At 44.6% G+C, this 19,313-nt stretch overlaps 2 protein-coding genes across 10 annotated transcripts in view; one reads left to right on the top strand and one right to left on the bottom strand.

The window, feature by feature from the left end:
• Positions 1–3,180, top strand: part of LOC111972192 (breast cancer anti-estrogen resistance protein 3-like) — a 92,767-nt gene extending 89,587 nt beyond the window's left edge. For all 6 annotated transcript variants that reach the window (XM_023999085.3, XM_023999087.3, XM_023999089.3 and 3 more), the window contains 5 exons: positions 220–335; positions 452–623; positions 1,231–1,342; positions 1,429–1,635; positions 1,937–3,180. In XM_023999085.3, coding sequence (XP_023854853.1) covers positions 220–335; positions 452–623; positions 1,231–1,342; positions 1,429–1,635; positions 1,937–2,112 — 783 coding nt within the window. In that variant the 3' untranslated portion in view covers positions 2,113–3,180. The remainder of the gene's footprint in view (positions 1–219; positions 336–451; positions 624–1,230; positions 1,343–1,428; positions 1,636–1,936) is intronic.
• Positions 3,181–3,573: 393 nt separating this feature from the next.
• The window catches only part of LOC111972189 (formin-binding protein 1-like), a 74,427-nt gene continuing 58,687 nt past the window's right edge, over positions 3,574–19,313 (bottom strand). Inside the window, exons 5-16 of one of the 4 annotated variants that reach the window (XM_070446152.1) lie at positions 16,597–16,744; positions 14,916–14,978; positions 14,071–14,175; positions 13,824–13,952; positions 13,526–13,672; positions 11,455–11,664; positions 10,718–10,879; positions 9,433–9,542; positions 9,150–9,282; positions 8,670–8,764; positions 8,110–8,297; positions 3,574–7,611 (exon numbers count right to left, since the gene is read on the bottom strand). In XM_070446152.1, coding sequence (XP_070302253.1) covers positions 7,433–7,611; positions 8,110–8,297; positions 8,670–8,764; positions 9,150–9,282; positions 9,433–9,542; positions 10,718–10,879; positions 11,455–11,664; positions 13,526–13,672; positions 13,824–13,952; positions 14,071–14,175; positions 14,916–14,978; positions 16,597–16,744 — 1,669 coding nt within the window. In that variant the 3' untranslated portion in view covers positions 3,574–7,432. Of the gene's footprint in view, positions 7,612–8,109; positions 8,298–8,669; positions 8,765–9,149; positions 9,283–9,432; positions 9,543–10,717; positions 10,880–11,435; positions 11,665–13,525; positions 13,673–13,823; positions 13,953–14,070; positions 14,176–14,915; positions 14,979–16,596; positions 16,745–19,313 lie in introns of all 4 variants that reach the window. The other 3 variants (XM_070446151.1, XM_070446149.1, XM_070446150.1) reach the window with 3 other exon arrangements.

Below are 19,313 nucleotides of genomic sequence, written 5' to 3'. Positions count from 1 at the left end.
AGCCAAATCCATGACTGGGTGTCTAGTCTTTGAGGGAAACATCTTCATAGTGTTGTTAAAAACAGCTCGAGTACACAGTTATGTAAATGTGGCTTTGAGGTGTCTCTTGTTTAATTCAGTCAGAAGGAGCTAATGATCAACGATTTCCCCAAACATGACCATACTAAAAACACTTCTAAAACCACATTAATGCAACAACAAAAATGATGTACCTGACAGGTTGCTAGGGTACATGGCATCTCTGAGGAGGCGAAAGCTCAAATGGGTGTGTCATCTGGTCTGGAGCTGGTGACCTTACCCCACGGCAGGCAGCTGCGGCAAGACCTGATGGAAAGGTAAACACACACCCCCAAATCCACCTGACACACTCCTTGTCAGGTACTAGGGACCCCTCATGTTGATGCAAAAGGTTCTAGGGACTTATGACTGAACTTTCTGTCGTGTAACCCAGGCACCACACCATGGCCATCGGGGTTGCTGTGGACATCCTGGGCTGCACAGGAAGTCTGGAGGAGCGGAGCGCCACTCTGAACCGTATCATCATGGTGGCTCTAGAACTGAAGGACTCCATGGGGGACCTGTACGCCTTCTCCTCCATCATGAAAGCACTGGACATGCCTCAGGTACCCCAGTCAATACAACTGGACATGCCTCAGGTACCCCAGTCAATACAACTGGACATGCCTCAGGTACCCCAGTCAATAGAACTGGACACATAAGACACGGTCCACCACATGGTCTGAGTTGAGTCTTTAACCCTTCACCCTCGTGGGAGTTGGCCTATATGTATAGGGCTAAATTGAAATGTTTCTTACAGAAGAAATATGGAAAGCATATGCATAACCATGGTAGCAATTAAAAGGGAACAGTTTACAGTTCACCTGACAAGACTGAATCATAACATTACACTGTTGTTTTTATGTGCATATTACTTTACTGTACCTTTCGTTGTATTTGTTGATAACGAAATCTGAAAATACTCTGGATACATTCAGTAACATAAGAATATTCCTGGAAAATGTGCAGTAGGTGCAACATAGACAAAAAATGACAAGGGGTTTAACTGGCGTTATTGTACAGCCATTGCGGTCCAATTTAGGCATCTATCAGTGTCAAAATCTGCCGTTTTCAACACGTATACAGGTACGAGTGTAAAGGGCTGTGCAGGCGTAGGCTGAGATTCCTGGAGATATTGTGGTGTTTGTTTCCTAACACTGCGCTTGACCACAGATCACACGGTTAGACCACACCTGGACCATGCTGAGGAGGAAGTACACTCAGACTGCCATCATATACGAGAAGTCTCTCAAGCCATTTTACAAGGGACTGTATGAAGGAACAGGTAATTGTACATCATTGGAACCTTCAGTTGTAGTTGTGTGTTAGTGGCTGCAGTCTCTGACCGTGTCCCTGTGTGTGTGTGTTTAGTGGACATGCCCCTGACTGGCACCACAGTGCCTCTACTGATGCCCCTGCTGATGCTGATGGAGCGCCCGGCGGTGGCGTTCGAGGGCATGGAGCTGTGGGAGAGCAACGACCAGGGCTGTGAAATCCTGCTACGCCACCTGGAGGAGGCTCGCAGCGTGGCACACAATGCTGACTCATACACCGCCAACACTGAACGAGTCCTGCAAGGTAATACACTCCACGCCCACCGCTAGATACACACCTACCGCTAGATACACACCCACCGCTAGATACACACCCACCGCTAGATACACACCTACTGCTAGATACACACCCACCGCTAGTTACACATCTAACAGTTGTCCAAATGAATTGCTATGCAAATACTCCTGTCCAAAACGACCTGTATTCACATTTGCCCTTAGCCTTTTTCATAGTCCCTGAGACACTATAACAAATGCCATACTGCATGTCTCGGCAGGTATGATGAGTTACAAGGCTAATGATGTGTTCCTCTTTCTGGCTACAGATTTCCAGGCTGACGAGGACCTGCTGGAGATCTGTAAAACAGACTTCCAGCTGCGTCTGCTGTGGGGCAGCAGAGGGGCGGCCGTCAACCAGACGGAGAGATACGACAAGTTCACACTCATCCTGACTGCTCTGTCCAGGAAGCTAGAGCCAGCGGTCAAACACACAGAACTCTGAACAGGACAGTCAGGCTGGTTAAGAGAGAGGATGAGGAAGACTGTTACAGAGCGAGACCGCTGTCCTTTCCCAACCTGTCCACTGGAGGGAGTGTGAGTCAGATCCATCTGGAACTCATCCTTGGCAGGACACCAATCTGAGTGTGCTGATATGAAAGGGGGAAAATGTCCCTCCTTGACGCAGGAGGGGGGGGGGGGTTGCCTCATCCCAGATCCGTTTGTGCTCTTGCCTACTATTTGGAGGCGGCAGGTAGCATAGTGGTTAGAGCGTTGGGCCAGTAACCAACCGAAAGGTTGCTGGATCGAATCCCAGAGCTGACAAAGTCTGTCATTCTGCCCCTAAACAAGGCAGTTAACCCATTGTTCCCCGGTAGTCCGCCATTGTAAATAAGAATTTGTTCTAACTGTCTTGCCTAGTTAAATAAATGTAAACATATTTTATTTTAAATACTCCGTTGCCGTCATTGTCAAGACAATGGCATGACAATGAGTTAGCACAAACAGACTGTTACCCAGGCTAGGAGGGGGGCATTTACACCATATATGGTAGTGTAGCCCCTTGACACTGGTCCTTAGTCATCCTACTGTATGTTACAGACTGGAACACACACTGACCACAGAGGACCCAAGAAGTGTGTCTGAAAGTGTTTGTCAGATGGAAATGTATGTATGAATTGTCACTAAAGTAGTGATTGTACACCCTTGTTATAACGGTACAACAATGACTTTGAAAGTAGAACATAGAATGACGAGACGGAAGAAGTGGAAGGAGGAAAACGATTGGTCGCTATACTATAGAGGCAGTTTAACTGTATATTGTCTTCAATACTATATACTGTATGTACATTAACTAGATCTTCGGCTGTGTGTTCCATGTTCATTGTTCCTCAGATGGTATATTATGAGTTCATCTGGATAATCCTGAATGGTGTACATAATACATAATCATGTGAATGCTAGACTGTAATATATTTCCCTCTTAAATATTGACTTGTAAATAGAGTTGCGTATAATTGTAATATCTTTATATGAATTGTGGCAAGAAATGAATAAATAGCTGAAGAAATGACATGCAGGTGGTGTCTGAGTAACAACAACCGTGGAACATTTCACAGTAAGGATTATGATGCAAAAAAATGGTCTGGATTCAATCCGTATCACACAAGTATTGTGAAAGATCAGTTCTTGCTCGATTGAAATGTTAAAGGTGGAGACTGTATTGACGGGAAACACTGCAATGTCGTCTCAATTGGAAATTAACTTTATATTTGAACATGGATCTTACGCGATACAGATTGAATCCAGCCATGTGTAGATGAAGAGTAGGCTTGCAAAATTAGGAGGGAATAAACAGRAAAAAAATCCAGAATAGTCCAACCAGGATTTCTGTAAAACCAGGGAATTTATTGAAAGTTCCTGGAATTTTACAACCCTAATGAAGTCTTCAATAAGATGCTAAATGTTCTTTGGTATGTTCATGTGTTTGTTTTATTAGAACAATGAGAGAAAACAGATTTTTTTCCCCACAAAGTGACTTGACAACATTAAAAAGTAAAGAGATGTGCACAACAACATGAAGAAATAGAAGTACTGCCATTGATTATTACAATGTGTTAAAATAAGAGTCAACAGTGAGATTATCATATCTACTTTTTGCAATTCAATGAATTTGCTACCATGCCAACTCAGCTGGGTTGGTAGATAACACAATTTGCTCCTTGCCGTGATATGCGTGAATACTAGAAATCATCTTAAAGCATATTGTTAGGAGTTTTTTTGCATAATGATCAGAATTACAGCATAATGGATATGATTTAGCTCACAGTTTTAATCCAAAGTGAAAATCACATTTTTAAATCGGATAACTTTTGCTTAAGGTTGCTAGTGAAAAACCTACAGCATTATCCATCATCATACTTTGTCACCACTGAAGGCCACTTGCACCAAGGTGCCAAGATTACGGTCASCACTGTTTTAGGCCATTAGAGACAAGCGTGTCAAAATCCTACTAATGAAGGATAGCCAGACACACACACTGCTGAAATTAATGGGTTAAGGTGCTTCATATTCAAATCAACTACTTACACCACGAGAGCTTCTCCTGATTTAGAGATCTACAATGACATGTTCATCAGGGATGTAACCAGTATTACTAGATATTGTAGGGTAGGGTCAATACATATTTGCTGTAAGCTCCAGAAATGTTGAGTCAAGCATGCACCTTCATGCTCTGAAAGCCATTCAAGGGAATTTCACTGAAACGAAAAGGAGGATTCCAACACCCACTTTCTGATAACACACCTATTAACCAGTTCAACAAGAGAGGAGTGATGATTCAAATGAGAGCATTCATGCAGGCAATGGAATTGACATGATAAACAAAAAATCACAGGATTTATATAACATGCACTGTTCCATTTGATCTGCGTGATCTTTGTTAGTGCACATTAATCAACGAAGCAGATCGGTCTTAATCAAGACATCCAACGGAAGTACGAACATGGGGTTCTTTAGGAAGTTCAGAGGTACAGTTCAAGTAAGATGAGCATATCATATGATAACAATGTCACTTTCACAGCTTTAAGTATTGATTAAGAACTAAAGCACTGCTCGTATTAGCGTTTCAAAGTGGGACCATCAAATTAACCGCAGAAAGTTTTTAATAGCGAATATTATACCTTGCCAAGGGTAAAACGCTGTGTCAGTCTCATAAAAGCTACTTAACTTCTTTGATTAAAGTCCAATCACTCACCATGTCAATTATGCTCATATGCAAATTCAATTCACTTTCAAATTCATTCAATTCAAGAGGGTTAGTATCAAAAGCATTTTGACTAGCTACAGTAAATGCCTTTATTTTGTGGTAGTTCTGAACTCTACACCTCCTATAATAACATAGTGGTCACCTTACATTTGTACAAAAGGTAGCATACAGAGTCCATTTCATTCATTCATTTATTCATTGATATTCGATTCAAATGCTATAGGGCAAAAGTGCATCAGTGAAGACCATGTCCCTATTCAGAAGGATGTTCTGACAACAATGCATGGTTACTTTGAGCTAACGGCACGATTCTGAAAAGTGAGTCATTCATCTGATTAAAAACCCTATAAAAAGTCACAATAAAAACACATTCAGCATGAAATAAAAGAGATGTTAATACATACAATTTAGTAATAAAACAAACTATGTATATGCATACACACATTAATATGCATACACATGTTTATATATGTATAATCACATTCACAATTATAATATGCGCTTGAAACAGGAACAGTATGGGAATGCAACACTCTTTCACGTGGAGACCGCACGCAGCAAAGCCCCAGGATGCTCCTGTGAGACCGAGGAGAAGAGACGCGGCAGGAGTCTGGGTGGGGCCCAGAGGAGCACCACAGCAAGCCACCGTAGACTTTGTCGGTTGGAGCCCTTGTGTGCGGCAGAGAGTGATGGAAGAGCAATCAGCAGGTCCATCCCCACTCCCAGAATTAATATTAAGGCAGAGACTGCAAGTAGAGTTGGAGTGTTGTTGTTGAATTGCGGGTAGATACCCTGTCATTTGTCTCAGCTCAGCCTCCAGGTTTCCTAGCCTGAGCTGCTGTGTGATGACTGGCTGGTGAGGGAGGAGGGCCCTCTGCTGGCATGCTGCCTTTCTCCGATCTGCGGTGCTGGTGCAGGGTTGAGGAGGAGGGGACGAAGTGGTAGTGTAAGGGCAGGCATGCTGTTTCTAGCAAAGTACTGCTCCTACTCTGATCTGAGTGGCCATGCCGTGCCACATGAGATACTGAACAACAGCACAACAGAGGTGACGCTCAACACACGCACAGCATGATGGGAATGTTTCGATTAACACAGAAAGAAAAGAAACGGAGAGACAAAAGAAACCAAAATCATGGATGAATGAAGGAGACAGACAGGAAGATTAGAAGTGAACGAACGGGGGCAACCACAGAGTTACATACAAGACGCTGCATTCCTTCCTGTATGACGTAATGACAGTTCATATTACAGACATGCTGAAGCACGTTAAGGTAAGGCGACCGCAGGCGAGTAGCACAGTCAGGCAGACATTCCCAACAACGGAATGAGAATGTAACAATGCAACAACAAGGCAGGCTGTTAGTGCTGGACGTTGCCTGAAGAGCAGAAATACAACATTAAGAGGTGCGTAATAGTGGAGTAGTGTAGTAGTAGTGTATTCATTGCTTATCTCTCATTTTAAAAGATGTTGTGAGTCACTAACTATAAGCCCCCTCCCTGGTCCCTGATCTTGCTGGTATGCTGCAGTGGATTGGTTACTCTGTGTTGTGTATAGACAGACACAGTTTAGAAGAACACTCCCCTCCTACAGAGGCATAGCTACCACCTCAGGAATCTCCGCTGCTATGGAATGATGTTAATGGCCATGGATGTGTGCATGCAAACATGTGACCTGCCAACCCCCTCCCCTCCCAAGTCAAGCCCCGTCTGCCACTAGCTCCACCAGACTCAGCATGTACCCTCCACCAAAGACCTCGCCACACTGCTCCACTCAGGAACCTGCAGTCCAACAGGAGAGAGAGAGAGAGAGAGAGAAAGGAGAGGAGTTACTGTACCGACCCCCACCCCTAGGACAGAGACAGATAGCGGACAGTAAGTGGTACACACTGAAGAACCACACCCCTGGGTGTAATATAGCCCTGACCACCAGAAGGCAGCATTGTTGTGACACACACACATACAAATCAAAGGAAGAGAGGAGTGTACAATTATCTTAAAGGGTAGTATGGTAGTGGGAGGTATGAGTCATATAGGCACAGACTAGGCCACTCCTTACCGGGACCGTATTACTGCATTCGTGTCTTAATAGGTGGAGCAGAGTACTTAACATACCAGACTCACAACAGCAGACTGATAACATATAGACAATACAATGGGTCAAATCTGTATAAAAGTCACTTTTCCTATTTTCCAAATCACTTTGATCCAAAGTAGAAAGATCTTAAAACCAGAAGAGCATTTTAACATCTATCTCAAAACAAAAAAAAAGATACATGAACTAAAAACAACAAATCACTTTTGAAATATTAAATAAAATAATCAGGCCTAAGGGGTGATGAGTCCCCTTGCCATAGAGCATGGCTATGGATATGTCGTCCTACAGACACACATGGCTTAATTCATTGATACAGAGCTCCTAGAGGGTCACTAAAATAGCAGGACTGTAGAGTGTTTGTTTGTCCGTGAGCTCACACAGTGAACAAAGAGGACCTGCTGTTCGGACCAGCACTCCCCAGAGGAAGAGGGCTTATGATATGAGTCCATGCAGGTGGTCAGATCAGATGTAGGTGACCGCACCTTTGCTGTTCTTCTCCATGGCGATCTCCACGTAGGACGTGGGCACATAGCCCTCCTCTCCGCTCTGCTTCCTGGCTCGCGTCCAGCCGTCGCCCTTGTCCTCCTCGATGATGTACAGCACATCATCCTCCTTCATCAACAGTGTTCCCTCGTTCTGACCTGGGGGTCAACAACACAACACAGAACAAAGACATTCTGTTAGCGCACAGAGAAAGAACCACAACACAGACCAAAGACATTCTGTTAGCGCACAGAGAAAGAACCACAACACAGACCAAAGACATTCTGTTAACGCACAGAGAAACAACCACTTTACATGAATACCACATCACATCATCAACATGCCGTATTCACATTCATGCAAATACTAAAAACTGCTCCAGTGTTTGAGTCAATATCGCTAGTTGAAATGCCCAACCCACCACACAGTGTCACCACACAGTAAGACAGTGAAATGCATAGAGCGCACCACTGGCTCGGCTGTACTATACATTTACATTTACATTTAAGTCATTTAGCAGACGCTCTTATCCAGAGCGACTTACAAATTGGAAAGTTCATACATATTCATCCTGGTCCCCCCGTGGGGAATGAACCCACAACCCTGGCGTTGCAAGCGCCATGCTCTACCAACTGAGCCACACGGGACCACTATACCATCAAAGGAGTAGAGCGCTTTGCAGTGGCCAAGGACTGGGAGGGGGTCGTCGTTGTCAAATTCATCATCAAACTCGTCTGGCTGGTGGGCCTGTCGGGGGTCTGGCTGGTTGGCCTGTCGGGGGTCTGGCTGGTGAGGGGGGCTGCGGTGCTCCTGGTTGGGGACGTCTGTGTAACTGCCCTCAGGGCTGAGGAGAGGAGGAGGAGAAGAGGGTGGAGAGAAGAGACAGATGAGAGAGTCAGTGCCATCTCAGCCACTCAAGCTGTAGGATTCTGCTCCAGACAGACTGACCGAGCCATCCGAGTCATTTTCCTTTAGAAAAACTATTACGACTCCACCCATGTTAAGCTTTCAAAGACACAAAGAACAAGGTGTGTCATTCTATTTATATGCAGACATCTGGTAAACCTGTTAGATTGGATTTGTTCAATTTACGCTATGGCCCAGGGGAACATGTTACTGTCACTACAATAACTCTACTATGTTACTACTATTACTACTTCTTCTAGTCTACAATCTATTACTACCACATAAACAACGTGTTTCTGTGCCCTCTGACCTCTCTCTGCCATGGGGTGTGTGATGGTTGATGTCGGCACTGGGTCTTCGATCTCCTCTGGTGCTCACCTTCCCCTCCACCTCTGACAGCCAGCTCTGTGTGTGTGAGGGAGACAGAGAGAGAGACAACGAGAGCGAGAGAAAAGGAAATTAAGAGGTAGAAACAGTAATAACATTCATATTGCTGTTAATAACCCCACGATGGATACACTCATTCTTATCCTGGATATGCCATCGTTCAACCAGTCTTTTAATATAGTGTAGTAGATGTAACCCTCGGACTCTCAAAAAACTCCTATCCTGTTCTACTCAGTGTTCTGTTGACAAAGGGAAGCAGTGCATAAAGTCATCCCCCAGAGGGGGCTAACTCGGCACAGGAAACCATCGGAAAGTCACTATTTCTCCAGATGTACTGTGATGCCTTTCTTCCGCTCCCCTTCACCCATTCCTTCCTTCAGGGCTCTTGGCTGGGGAGGCTTACCTCATTCTTGTGGATCTCGGAGCGCAGTTTCTCCATGTTGCACATGGTCTCAGAGATCTTGGGCTGGAGGCTCTGTGGGTCGCCCATCTGAGGGTTCTTCTCATACACATCCTTCATCTTGTTCAGTGCATCTCTTCACAAACATACACGCAGTCACAATGTGAACACATAGTACATAAACAATTTAACAAATGACATGTCAATGAAATACTAACGAAGCAGAAACGTGGACAGTATAAGAGAGACACAGATCAGTGTTAAAGTAAGTCTTCCCATGGCCTACCTTTGGTCCACCTCTTTCTGTAGTTCTTTGCTGAGCTCGTCGATCCGAGCCTGCAGCCGCTTGCGTCTCTGTTCGGGAGGCAGATGGCTGAAGTCCTCCAGTGACGGAGCCTGAAATCGCATCAGGACACTGTCCAGTTACAATGACACAGTCACTCGTGGTCTCTAGAGACCTTCTCACAGCAAGAACCTACCAGAATTATACTAGTAGAGACCAGAGAACGAATAGGATGGAGAGCCTCACTCTAGAACGGCTCGTGACACTAGACCTGTGCTATAAAACTCCACAAGGTGAGACACATGTACAGCTAACTACGGCAGACCAGATCTCACACCACTGACTCACCTTCACTGACCACTGGGCAGGTTTGGGTTACAATAGAAGAAAAAGCAAAAGATGGAACGGTTATCAAAACGTACGTGGCTCATGTAGGTTGTCACGGTAACTACGAGCACAGCATCACAAGGGTGTGACTATGGAAGGAGAGTCAAGAGGTTGTCGGGGGTTACCCACAGTTGTCAAGAACAAAGGTGGACGCAATCTGATGAGCCCTATTAGTGTGTCAATCTGGGTGAAGTTATACTTGTTATGTAATCTGATATTATATTTCAATAATTGAATGGATATCTTGACGCTACATAGAATGTGGCGTATCATGTATTGGAAAGGCTATCCTCCAAGGAGAATACACTGCTCTCAAGATATCCTTTTAATTCCACTAAAAACAAGTTGACATCTGAAGGGCTCTCTTTAGAAGATGTGATGCCATTTGAAGCAGGAAGAAGGTTGTCTCCAGGAAGTCTGTCTCTTTACTGCAGACAACCATGAGTCACCTCATACATTAAGGAAATCAAACTAGGCCCTTCAGCCAGAAACCAAATGGGACACACAGGGGTGACACACAATCAATGGTCTGGCACAGTAATACCACTGCGTGACATTCATTAGACTGTTTAGCCGTCATACAGTATATTGGCTGGCTCATGACGAGGTAYAGTTGACCTTCATGTCATTTCGACATACCACCGTAACCTCCCCTTATCCAAATACCACCTATAGCTACAGTATCACTTCCTACACGTCACACAACACACTCTACAAAGGCACTCCTGTGATTTCAACACCCCCCTGTTCCTAACTAAAGAATAAATAACTGGATCAAAACCAGAGAGACAGAAGAGAGGGAGGTGAGAAGGGAGAGAGAGAGAAAAAGAGAAAGAAATAAGGAGAGAAAGATAATTAAATCACTGCAAACCCAAACACACTGACATGCTCTTAGTCTTACCCCTCGTTTAAGACCCCTGAAAGAGGCTATCCTGGGTTTGACCGTTCTCATTTCAGACAGACAGAAAGCTATGGGGTCACTGGCAAATTTAGGAGCCTGACAGTGGCTGGCGGTAGCCAGGTCAGGGCGGTGGGGAGCAGGGGGAGGAGAGGAGGGGGGAGACTGGGACGACAAAAAAGGGGTGATCAACCTGCAAACTTTTAGAACTAGGAACATATTGTAACGATTGAACATAAAGTCATGGTGTTGTGAGACAGAGGGAAAAAAATACAAAAGTGATTATCCAACGTATTGTCCCACAAAACAAATCTCAACAGGAGAAACACCAGTTAAGCAAGATCATGCAATATGAAATCTGAGACCTTCGGGTGAGAAACCAGAATGGACATAAGACAAGAGCAGGCAAATCAAAGTCAATATGAGCACCAACACCCCTTGTATTAGACAAGTCATTTGAAAATGGTTAGCTACTCTCACAMAAACCTACAAAAAGTTATAGATTAACAGACGGTATGGCCTTTGGTAGGTCAAAGTGTAGTGATTTATGTAATGAGATAGAAAATGCTAGATTCAGGTGACTGTTATAAAAAGACAGCTACCGTAAGGTATAAACCTACCAGTGGACTCTGTTACAAGAAAAAAACAGACACAAATCAGTGARTGGGCACACATACAAGTTGTTCACTATTGAAACAGAGAGCAAAGGTCTTGACAGCAGGTGATGATGAATCTCTCACCTTGGGCTTTTTCCCAAAGAGCCACAGTTTGTTCTTGGCCGCCTTGCTGATCGAGTGTTTGGGGTCTGGCTTGACCACCCCCTCGTTCTTGGGGGTGCTGATGGTGTTGTCTGAGCCCGTCCGGGAAAGGTTCTGACTGTAGTCCTCAAACGGGAAGTCCCCTGGAGGCTCAAAGCCCGACTTAAATGACTCCACTACAATCGCGGAGTCCTGACACAGAGACAAAAAAAAGACAGTGTGAGACTAAGATATAGTGAACATCAAACATTACAGACTGACATTTCTTTAAAATTATGTTTTCTGGGACACCATGGCCTGAGTGTAGAGTACAGCTCAGCCCCTGGTGGAAACCACTGGGCAGCATGCGCTGTGTGCATAAAGAACAATCAAAGGAAAACATGGCCCACTGAGTGGGAGCAGCTCTGCTCAGCTGGCTGTATGTAGAACCAGCCAGGCTGTATGTAGAACCAGCCAGGCTGTATGTAGAACCAGCCAGGCTGTATGTAGAACCAGCCAGGGTGTATGTAGAACCAGCCAGGGTGTATGTAGAACCAGCCAGGCTGTATGTAGGCCCGTGGGTGGGAAGGAGAGAGGAGGCTCTGCCTGCCGGGGCCAGCCAGCTGCACAGACAATGTAGGAGACAGAGGCTGACTGATACACCACAGCTAGCATGCTAGCAGATGCCCATAGACTTCTAGTCATTGCGCTAGTTGGCATTGGCTCGCGAAAACTACCTCTAACCTCCTTTATACTGGACACAGAGACATAAAAACGGTATCTATGAGTTCATCTGACTCTGGGGAAGTAGATAAAAGGCCTCATTGGCAAAATCCCAAAGTATCCATATAACACTAGAACCGCATGGCCTTTCAGCATCCGCTAAAGAACATTGCCGGGCATTCCTATAGCATACGCATCAGATGCATATGCGCAAACATAAGCTCCAAAGTTTGATAAAAACTGCATAAACAACTGTAAATGATAAATTGCATGAAGAAATATTAGTGGAAATATATCCATGTAAAAACATAACAATAGTTATTATTGGGGCTCCTGAGTGGCGCAGCGTTCTAAAACGGCAGAGGCTTCCCTACAGACCCTGGTTCGATTCCAGGCTGTATCACAACCGGCCGTCATTGGGAGTCCCATAGGGCCCAGTGTTGTGCGGGTTAGGGTTTGGCCGGGGTAGACCTCCACTGTAAATAAGAATTTGTTCTTAATTGACCTGCCTAGTTAAATAAAAAATCAAGGAGTCAAGGATATGTTTTGTATAATTCTAAAAAGGCCTACTGCGACACATAGCATGTTTTCATTTCCCTTACAATACATTTGATTAGTAATAGAGTTACAGTAAATTGTACATAGTAAAACATAAAAGAGAATGTATCAACCCGCAAGGCGCGCGGACAAGTCATTAATGAGTGCCAACGCTCATAAATAGGCATAACAAACTCATCATTACACTAATGTTGTTCTAAATTAAAATCAACCTCTTCTGCCTCCTTATCATTCAGTTAGGCCTAATTGAAATTCAATTGTGAAGTAAAGTGCACAATTATCGCCCATTCATCCATGTCATTCATTCAGTGAGAGGACACACACATTATCGCCTGGCTGAATCCCAACGTCCTACAACACAAGTTGGTGATTAGGTTCAATGCTTTTAAAACGTTTGAGTTCAAAATTCTGAAAACGAGCAATGTAAAAATAGAAACATTTAAGGAAAAGTCAAGGAAAGAGCAAGACGTTGCATTTTGTTTTGGCAGATGTTTTATTCGTTTACAAAATCAAAACGTCGGTGGCCGTTGACCTACGGCGGTTCCAGTGTTTAGGGAGCCATTGCCTCGCAGCTGGCCTGGCTGGTGGGTGGATGACTAACTACTGATCCTGCTCCACCCATGCCATGAGCTGCCTCCGCTCCGTGCTAGAGTCACCATGCTAAAGCAAAGTCTTGTGTACACCCTGCTCCAAACTATAGAGCACTGTCACATATGCTCTTGCTATAAGGGAATCATGCTACTGTGTAGGCCACCATAGCATCAGACCATAGGGCACCATGCTCCAGACCCACCTTGCGTTGGTCCACAGCCTTGGCAGCAGTCACCATGCCCTCCAGACACTTGGAGATGATGGGGACGACTCTGCGCTCCACGTCGGCAAAGCTCCGGTACGTCTCTCCCAGCTTCACTGTCCGCCTCTCGTCCATGTCCTGCAGGTTCTGAAGATGTCGGGAACACACACACACACCCCGTGACCTCTGACCTTTTGGTGTCCTGTGAGCCAATCACAGCTCAGATTTCCATCTMTCCGGCCAATGCGGGATGAGACAGAAGTTGGAGCCTGGAGAAGAATGGCTGGCCGTGGCTTACCTTGAATATCTGTGGAATGGCCACATTGAAATGTTTCCACTGTTCCCCGTTAAAGTTCTGCAGCTGAGCAGCGTAYTCGTTCTTACTCTCGTCTGCTGAGTGTGTGCGCAGGTACAACTGGGACTTTGCCTGCAGTGGACACGATGGAAAATTCAGGACCACTCAATACACAAAGCAAATGACAACCTCCGATGTGTATGGGTGTAGGTAGTTTACATGTCAAGGCTCAAGCCAGGTCAGGACTTACCTTTTCTACCTCTGACTTGGTGGCGTTGATGTCGTTGTCTAACCGGTCGTAGCTGATCTGTGATTTCTCTGCCTCCTTGCACTCCCGCTCAAACTTCTTCTTGCTCTAAGAAAGTCAAATAGGAGACAGATTATTAGTCAAGACATATTGACCTCTTCTCTAAACCAGGAGTCAATCCTGCCTTGTAATGAATGCAAGCCTCTTCCATTTCTACAGGACATAGATAGGAGAGCAAAACAGAGCAGAAGCACTTTATTGTGGTTAAACAGGCAGCAGAGCAAACGAAAAACCTCAAAATAAATGTATGCTTTCCTCCTGCCAGAAAATCTGTGCTGCATTACGTGACAATGCAACAAAGAGGAATACCTAAGGCATTACAACACTGACATTCTCAATGTGAGATTCAACTGTTGCTGGCTGCAATCACACAAGCCCTAAAAGCAGCAAAAATAATTCAGCCTTTGAAAATGTGACACACAGGCAAACTGGAAAGGCATGAAATGCAGGAATACTTCTCTCATCAGTGTGTGTGTGTTTGTGTGTGTGTGCCGATGTGCTCTTTTATGTATGCATCTTCCTGTGTGTGTGTATGTACTCCTTTAAGTGTGTGTGTGTGTGTGTGTGCAGAGGTAAGTGGAGATCCTCTTGGCCCTCTTTCACACGCGGCCCAGCAGGACTGGGCGTCTGGCTGTCGGCAGAGGGGAGCAGGTCCCTGCTGGAGGTCCACGTGTCACACAGGCCTCCTTCCCTGCGAGGGGCCTTCCCTGTCCTCTCCATGCCCTGTGACACGTGCCACGTGGCCCTCCCTTCCTCCATCTCTTCCCTGCCTCCTCTCACACACTCACATTGTCCATATGTTTCCAACACTGGTCCAGATACTGCTGGGCCTTCCTGCCCTCCTGGAGGTGCTGTGGAGTCAAAGCACACAACTCAACACACAGATGYACCATCTTAATTTGACTAGTTTCTCACTGCGGGAAAATAATCCTGCAGCAACAGGAAATTTTAATTATTATGTGGATTATAATTAATGTACATTTTTGTGTAGGGTTTGATACAGTTAGCTAGGATAAAGGTTKACATTTTAAAGTGGAAATAAAYTTTAGAAGCCTTTTTAAAACCTTGAATACACTRCAATTTGCATTTCCTGCTGCGCATTAAATTTCTCTGCGACAACAGAGTGATCAATGAAGTGATAATGCCCTTGAAGCCAGTATTTGGAGGACATAWTGGCACYGGTGTTGTTAGACCCAAGACGAAGTCGAGAGCCGGCACACAGTGACAATATATCCTCAAAACACCAGCTTCGAGGGAATTATCACTTTWATACGGGTTACCAACATATTCAAATAATGACTGACATAATTTTCATTAAAAACATAATTTTTGATGAATTTATTCATACTATTTCAACCTTCCACAATATATAGTCCTGACAAATCTAGGGTTGCTACCCAAGCTGGCTGGTCTTTCGTTCTATCGGTTGACAGAGACGCGACCCAGTCGTTCAGTCTTCTTGTTCTGKATCTAYGGACGTCGTTCGTTCTARATGTTCCATTGCCATACYGGCTGGCAACGTTCTTATCCATTGCTTGCTAGCTATCCAACTACGGCTAACTTACAGTCACGTCAAACAGTGCAGACAGAATAACAACAGTAGCTGAATTTGTTTAAGCTGTTTTCTAGTGACATTTATTTGGATACATACATAACAATGAGCTTAGGAGACACGATTTTGCCTGGCACAGAAAATGTGCTCTCTTGTTAGGAAACTGTTGTTCAGAGGAGCTAGCCAACAACACAGCTCACACATGACTTCATACTGAAGCTGGAAAGACTGGAAACTAGCTGCACTTAGTTTTGTTTTACCTTTTTTCAATTTACATTTCTTCGTATATATCCATAAAAATTATGCCAGCCTGATTAATCAGCCATGATTTCGACTGGCTGAGAAAAGCTGCCTGCCTGTCTCTCTCGTCCCGACACATTCATTACTATGGGACAGCTGGAGATCGAATTTTAATATTGACTATAATAATTAATATAATATGAATATAATAATGTTAGCAATGTCATGGAGACAGACAGCAAGGTTTATACAAATCTCCGCTGCTGATAACTGAATGTTAGTGTAAAAGAAATATGAGATGATGTCTAGATGYTTTTTATAGTGGAGATCAAGTTTATAAATTGCCTGGCTGGGCTGATGGGACAGTGGAATGCGCAGTCTGATGGAACAGAGTAAATAGGCATTTTAACGTCAGATTTAGCCGGTGGTGACTTGTGGAATAGACACYGGCTGGAACGCGGTTTTATCCAATCAGCATTCAGGATTARACCCAYCAGTTGTATAAATTAAGATAGTGCACCTGTATGAACAAGAGCATCTCAATACAAACATGTATAACTTACTCACCACGGCATATATGAAATAACCAAACTATACACAACATAACAACACTGTACATAATGAAGCCTGCAATACGTACGTCCAGGGATTAGTGTCCTACTGGTAAACCCACTCACGTGTTTCCTCTCGGACTTGAGGTCCTGTGAATACCTCATCAGCTCTCCGTACACATCCTGTCCCATCTCCTCGGCCACTATCTCCCTCTGCCCCGCGTAGTCATTCAGCTCATTCAGGATGGAGTAGTAGGACACGCACGACGAGAACCTGAACACACAGGACAGGTTACTCAACACAACAAACAAGGGTATTAGCTAGTACACTTTTAGAAATGTATTTGTGAGGATAGAGAGAAAGACCGAGATRGRTYCMWSMKSWKGRAYCYATCAGATGGCAGTGGTTATGGCCAGATCTATAATATAGCTGGTCCTATGCTGGACCTAGGCTCTGATTAAAAAGAGAGACCGGCTCCCCCTCTGTATCACACAGAGAGTATGAGGCCTCGTGGGAACTACAAGGCCAATAACATGTCGGACGCTGTGATAATATTGATAACAGACCCACCTCCCCTTAGTGACATTATCCCTTTATTAGAATTCTCCTAATTCCCCCCTCACGCAGTGGTATGAAGTAGTTTTATTTCACTTAAGTAGTTTTTTGGGGTATCTGTACTTTACTATTTATATTTCTGACTACTTTTACTTCACAACATTCCTTAAAAGATTGTAGGGAGTAAAAAGTACATTTTCCCTGACACCCAAGTACTCGTTACATTTTGAATGCATAGCAGGGCAGGAAATTGACAAATTCACTCACTTATCAAGGAACATCCCTGGTCATCCCTACTGCCTCTGATCTAGCGGACTCACTACACCACACGATTCGTTTGTAATTTACATCTGAATGTTGTAGAGTCCCCTGGCCATGCGTAATAAAAAAATAAAATGGTGACATCTGGTTTGCTTAATATAAGGAATTGGAAATACTTTATACTTTACAATCTATATTTTAGCAATAACATTGGCTCTTTTGACAGACTTTTACTCAAGTAGAATTTTTCTGGGTGACATTTACTTAGTCATTTTCATTAGGTATTTTACTTTTACTCAAGTCTAGAATTCTGTACTTCTTCCAACACGCAACCACTGAGGAAGGACCAAGAGGAGGAGGGATAGGGACATAAACTCAGCAAAAAAAGAAACGCTCCTCCACTGTCAACTGCGTTTATTTTCAGCAACTTAACATGTGTAAATATTTGTATGAACATAACAAGATCAATAACTGAAGACATAACTGAACAAGTTCCACAGACACTGTGACTATCAGGAATGGAATAATGTGTCCCTGAACAAAAGGGGGGGGGGGGTTCAAAATCAAATGTAAGCCGTATCTGGTGTGGCCACCTGCTTGCATTAAGTACTCAGTGCATCTCCTCCACATGGACTGCACCAGATTTGCCAGTTCTTGCTGTGAGATGTTACCCCACTCATCCACCAAGGCACCTGCAAGTTCCCGATTTCTGGGGGAATGGCCCTAGCCCTCACCCTCCAATCCAACAGGTCCCAGACGTGCTCAATGGGATTGAGATCCGGGCTTCGCTGGCTGTAAGCAGAACACTGACAATCACGCACAGAATGAGCAGTATGGCTGGTGACATTGTCATCCTGGAGGTCATGTCAGGATGAGCCTGCAAGAAGGGTAACCACATGAGGGAGAGGAAGTCTTCCCTGTAACGCACAGCATTGAGATTGACTGCAATGACAACAAGYTCAGTCCGATGATGCTGTAACACACCGCCCCAGACCATGACGGACCCTCCACCTCCAAATCAATCCATCTCCAGAGTACAGGCCTCTGTGTAACGCTCATTCCTTTGACGATAAACACGAATCTGACCATCCCCCCCSTGACGGTGGKTTTGTGCCCATGGGCAACGTTGTTGCCGGTGATGTAAGGCAGGTCCTCACCAGACAACAGACCTACAAGTCCTCAGTCCAGCCTCTCTCAGCYTATTGCGGACAGTCTGAGCACTGAWGGAGGAATTGTGCGTTCCTGGTRTAATTCAGGYAGTTGTTGTTGCCATCCTGTACCTGYCCCGCAGGTGTGMTGTTCGGACGTACCGATCCTGTGCAGGTGTTGTTACACATGGTCTGCCACTGYGAGGACGATCMGCTGTCCGTCCCGTCTCCCTGTAGCGCTGTCTTAGGCGTCTCACAGTACGGATATTGCAATTTATTGCCTTGGCCACATCTGCAGTCCTCATGCCTCCTTGCAGCATGCCTAAGGCATGTTYACGCAGATGAGCAGGGACCCTGGGCATCTTTCTTTTGGTATTTTTTTTACAGTCAGTAGAAAGGCCTGTTTAGTGTCCTAAGTTTTCATAACTGTGACCTTAATTGCCTACCATCTGTAACCTGTTMGTGTCTTACGACCGTTCCACAGGTGCATGTTTATTAATTGTTTATGGTTCATTGAACAAGCATGGGATACAGTGTTAAAAYMCTTTACAATGAAGATCTGTGAAGTTATTTGGATTTTTATGAATTATCTTTGAAATACATGGTTCTGAAAAAGGGACGTTTATGTTATGCATCCTTTAGAGGGCCTCCTTCACTCCCTCCCTCGTGCTCTCCCTGTCCTGTTTCCGCACCAGGGTTAGGACACTGGGCCAAATGATGTAGGCATAATTTAATTCATTAGGGGAAGAGTTTCAGAAAATTCAGAGGGTGGTGTCCCAACCATGGGTTGTCTTAAATATGTCCACTGTAAATATCAGTGCTGTGAGGCTGAGGCTAAAGGGAGCCAGCTCTCCCTCCTCAGGTCCTTCCCTCCCTCC

This window comes from Salvelinus sp. IW2-2015, linkage group LG13, assembly GCF_002910315.2.
Source record: "Salvelinus sp. IW2-2015 linkage group LG13, ASM291031v2, whole genome shotgun sequence".
Lineage (NCBI taxonomy): Eukaryota > Metazoa > Chordata > Actinopteri > Salmoniformes > Salmonidae > Salvelinus > Salvelinus sp. IW2-2015.
The sequence above is the reverse complement of the archived record's forward strand: the minus strand, read 5'-3'. Positions and strand labels throughout refer to the sequence as shown.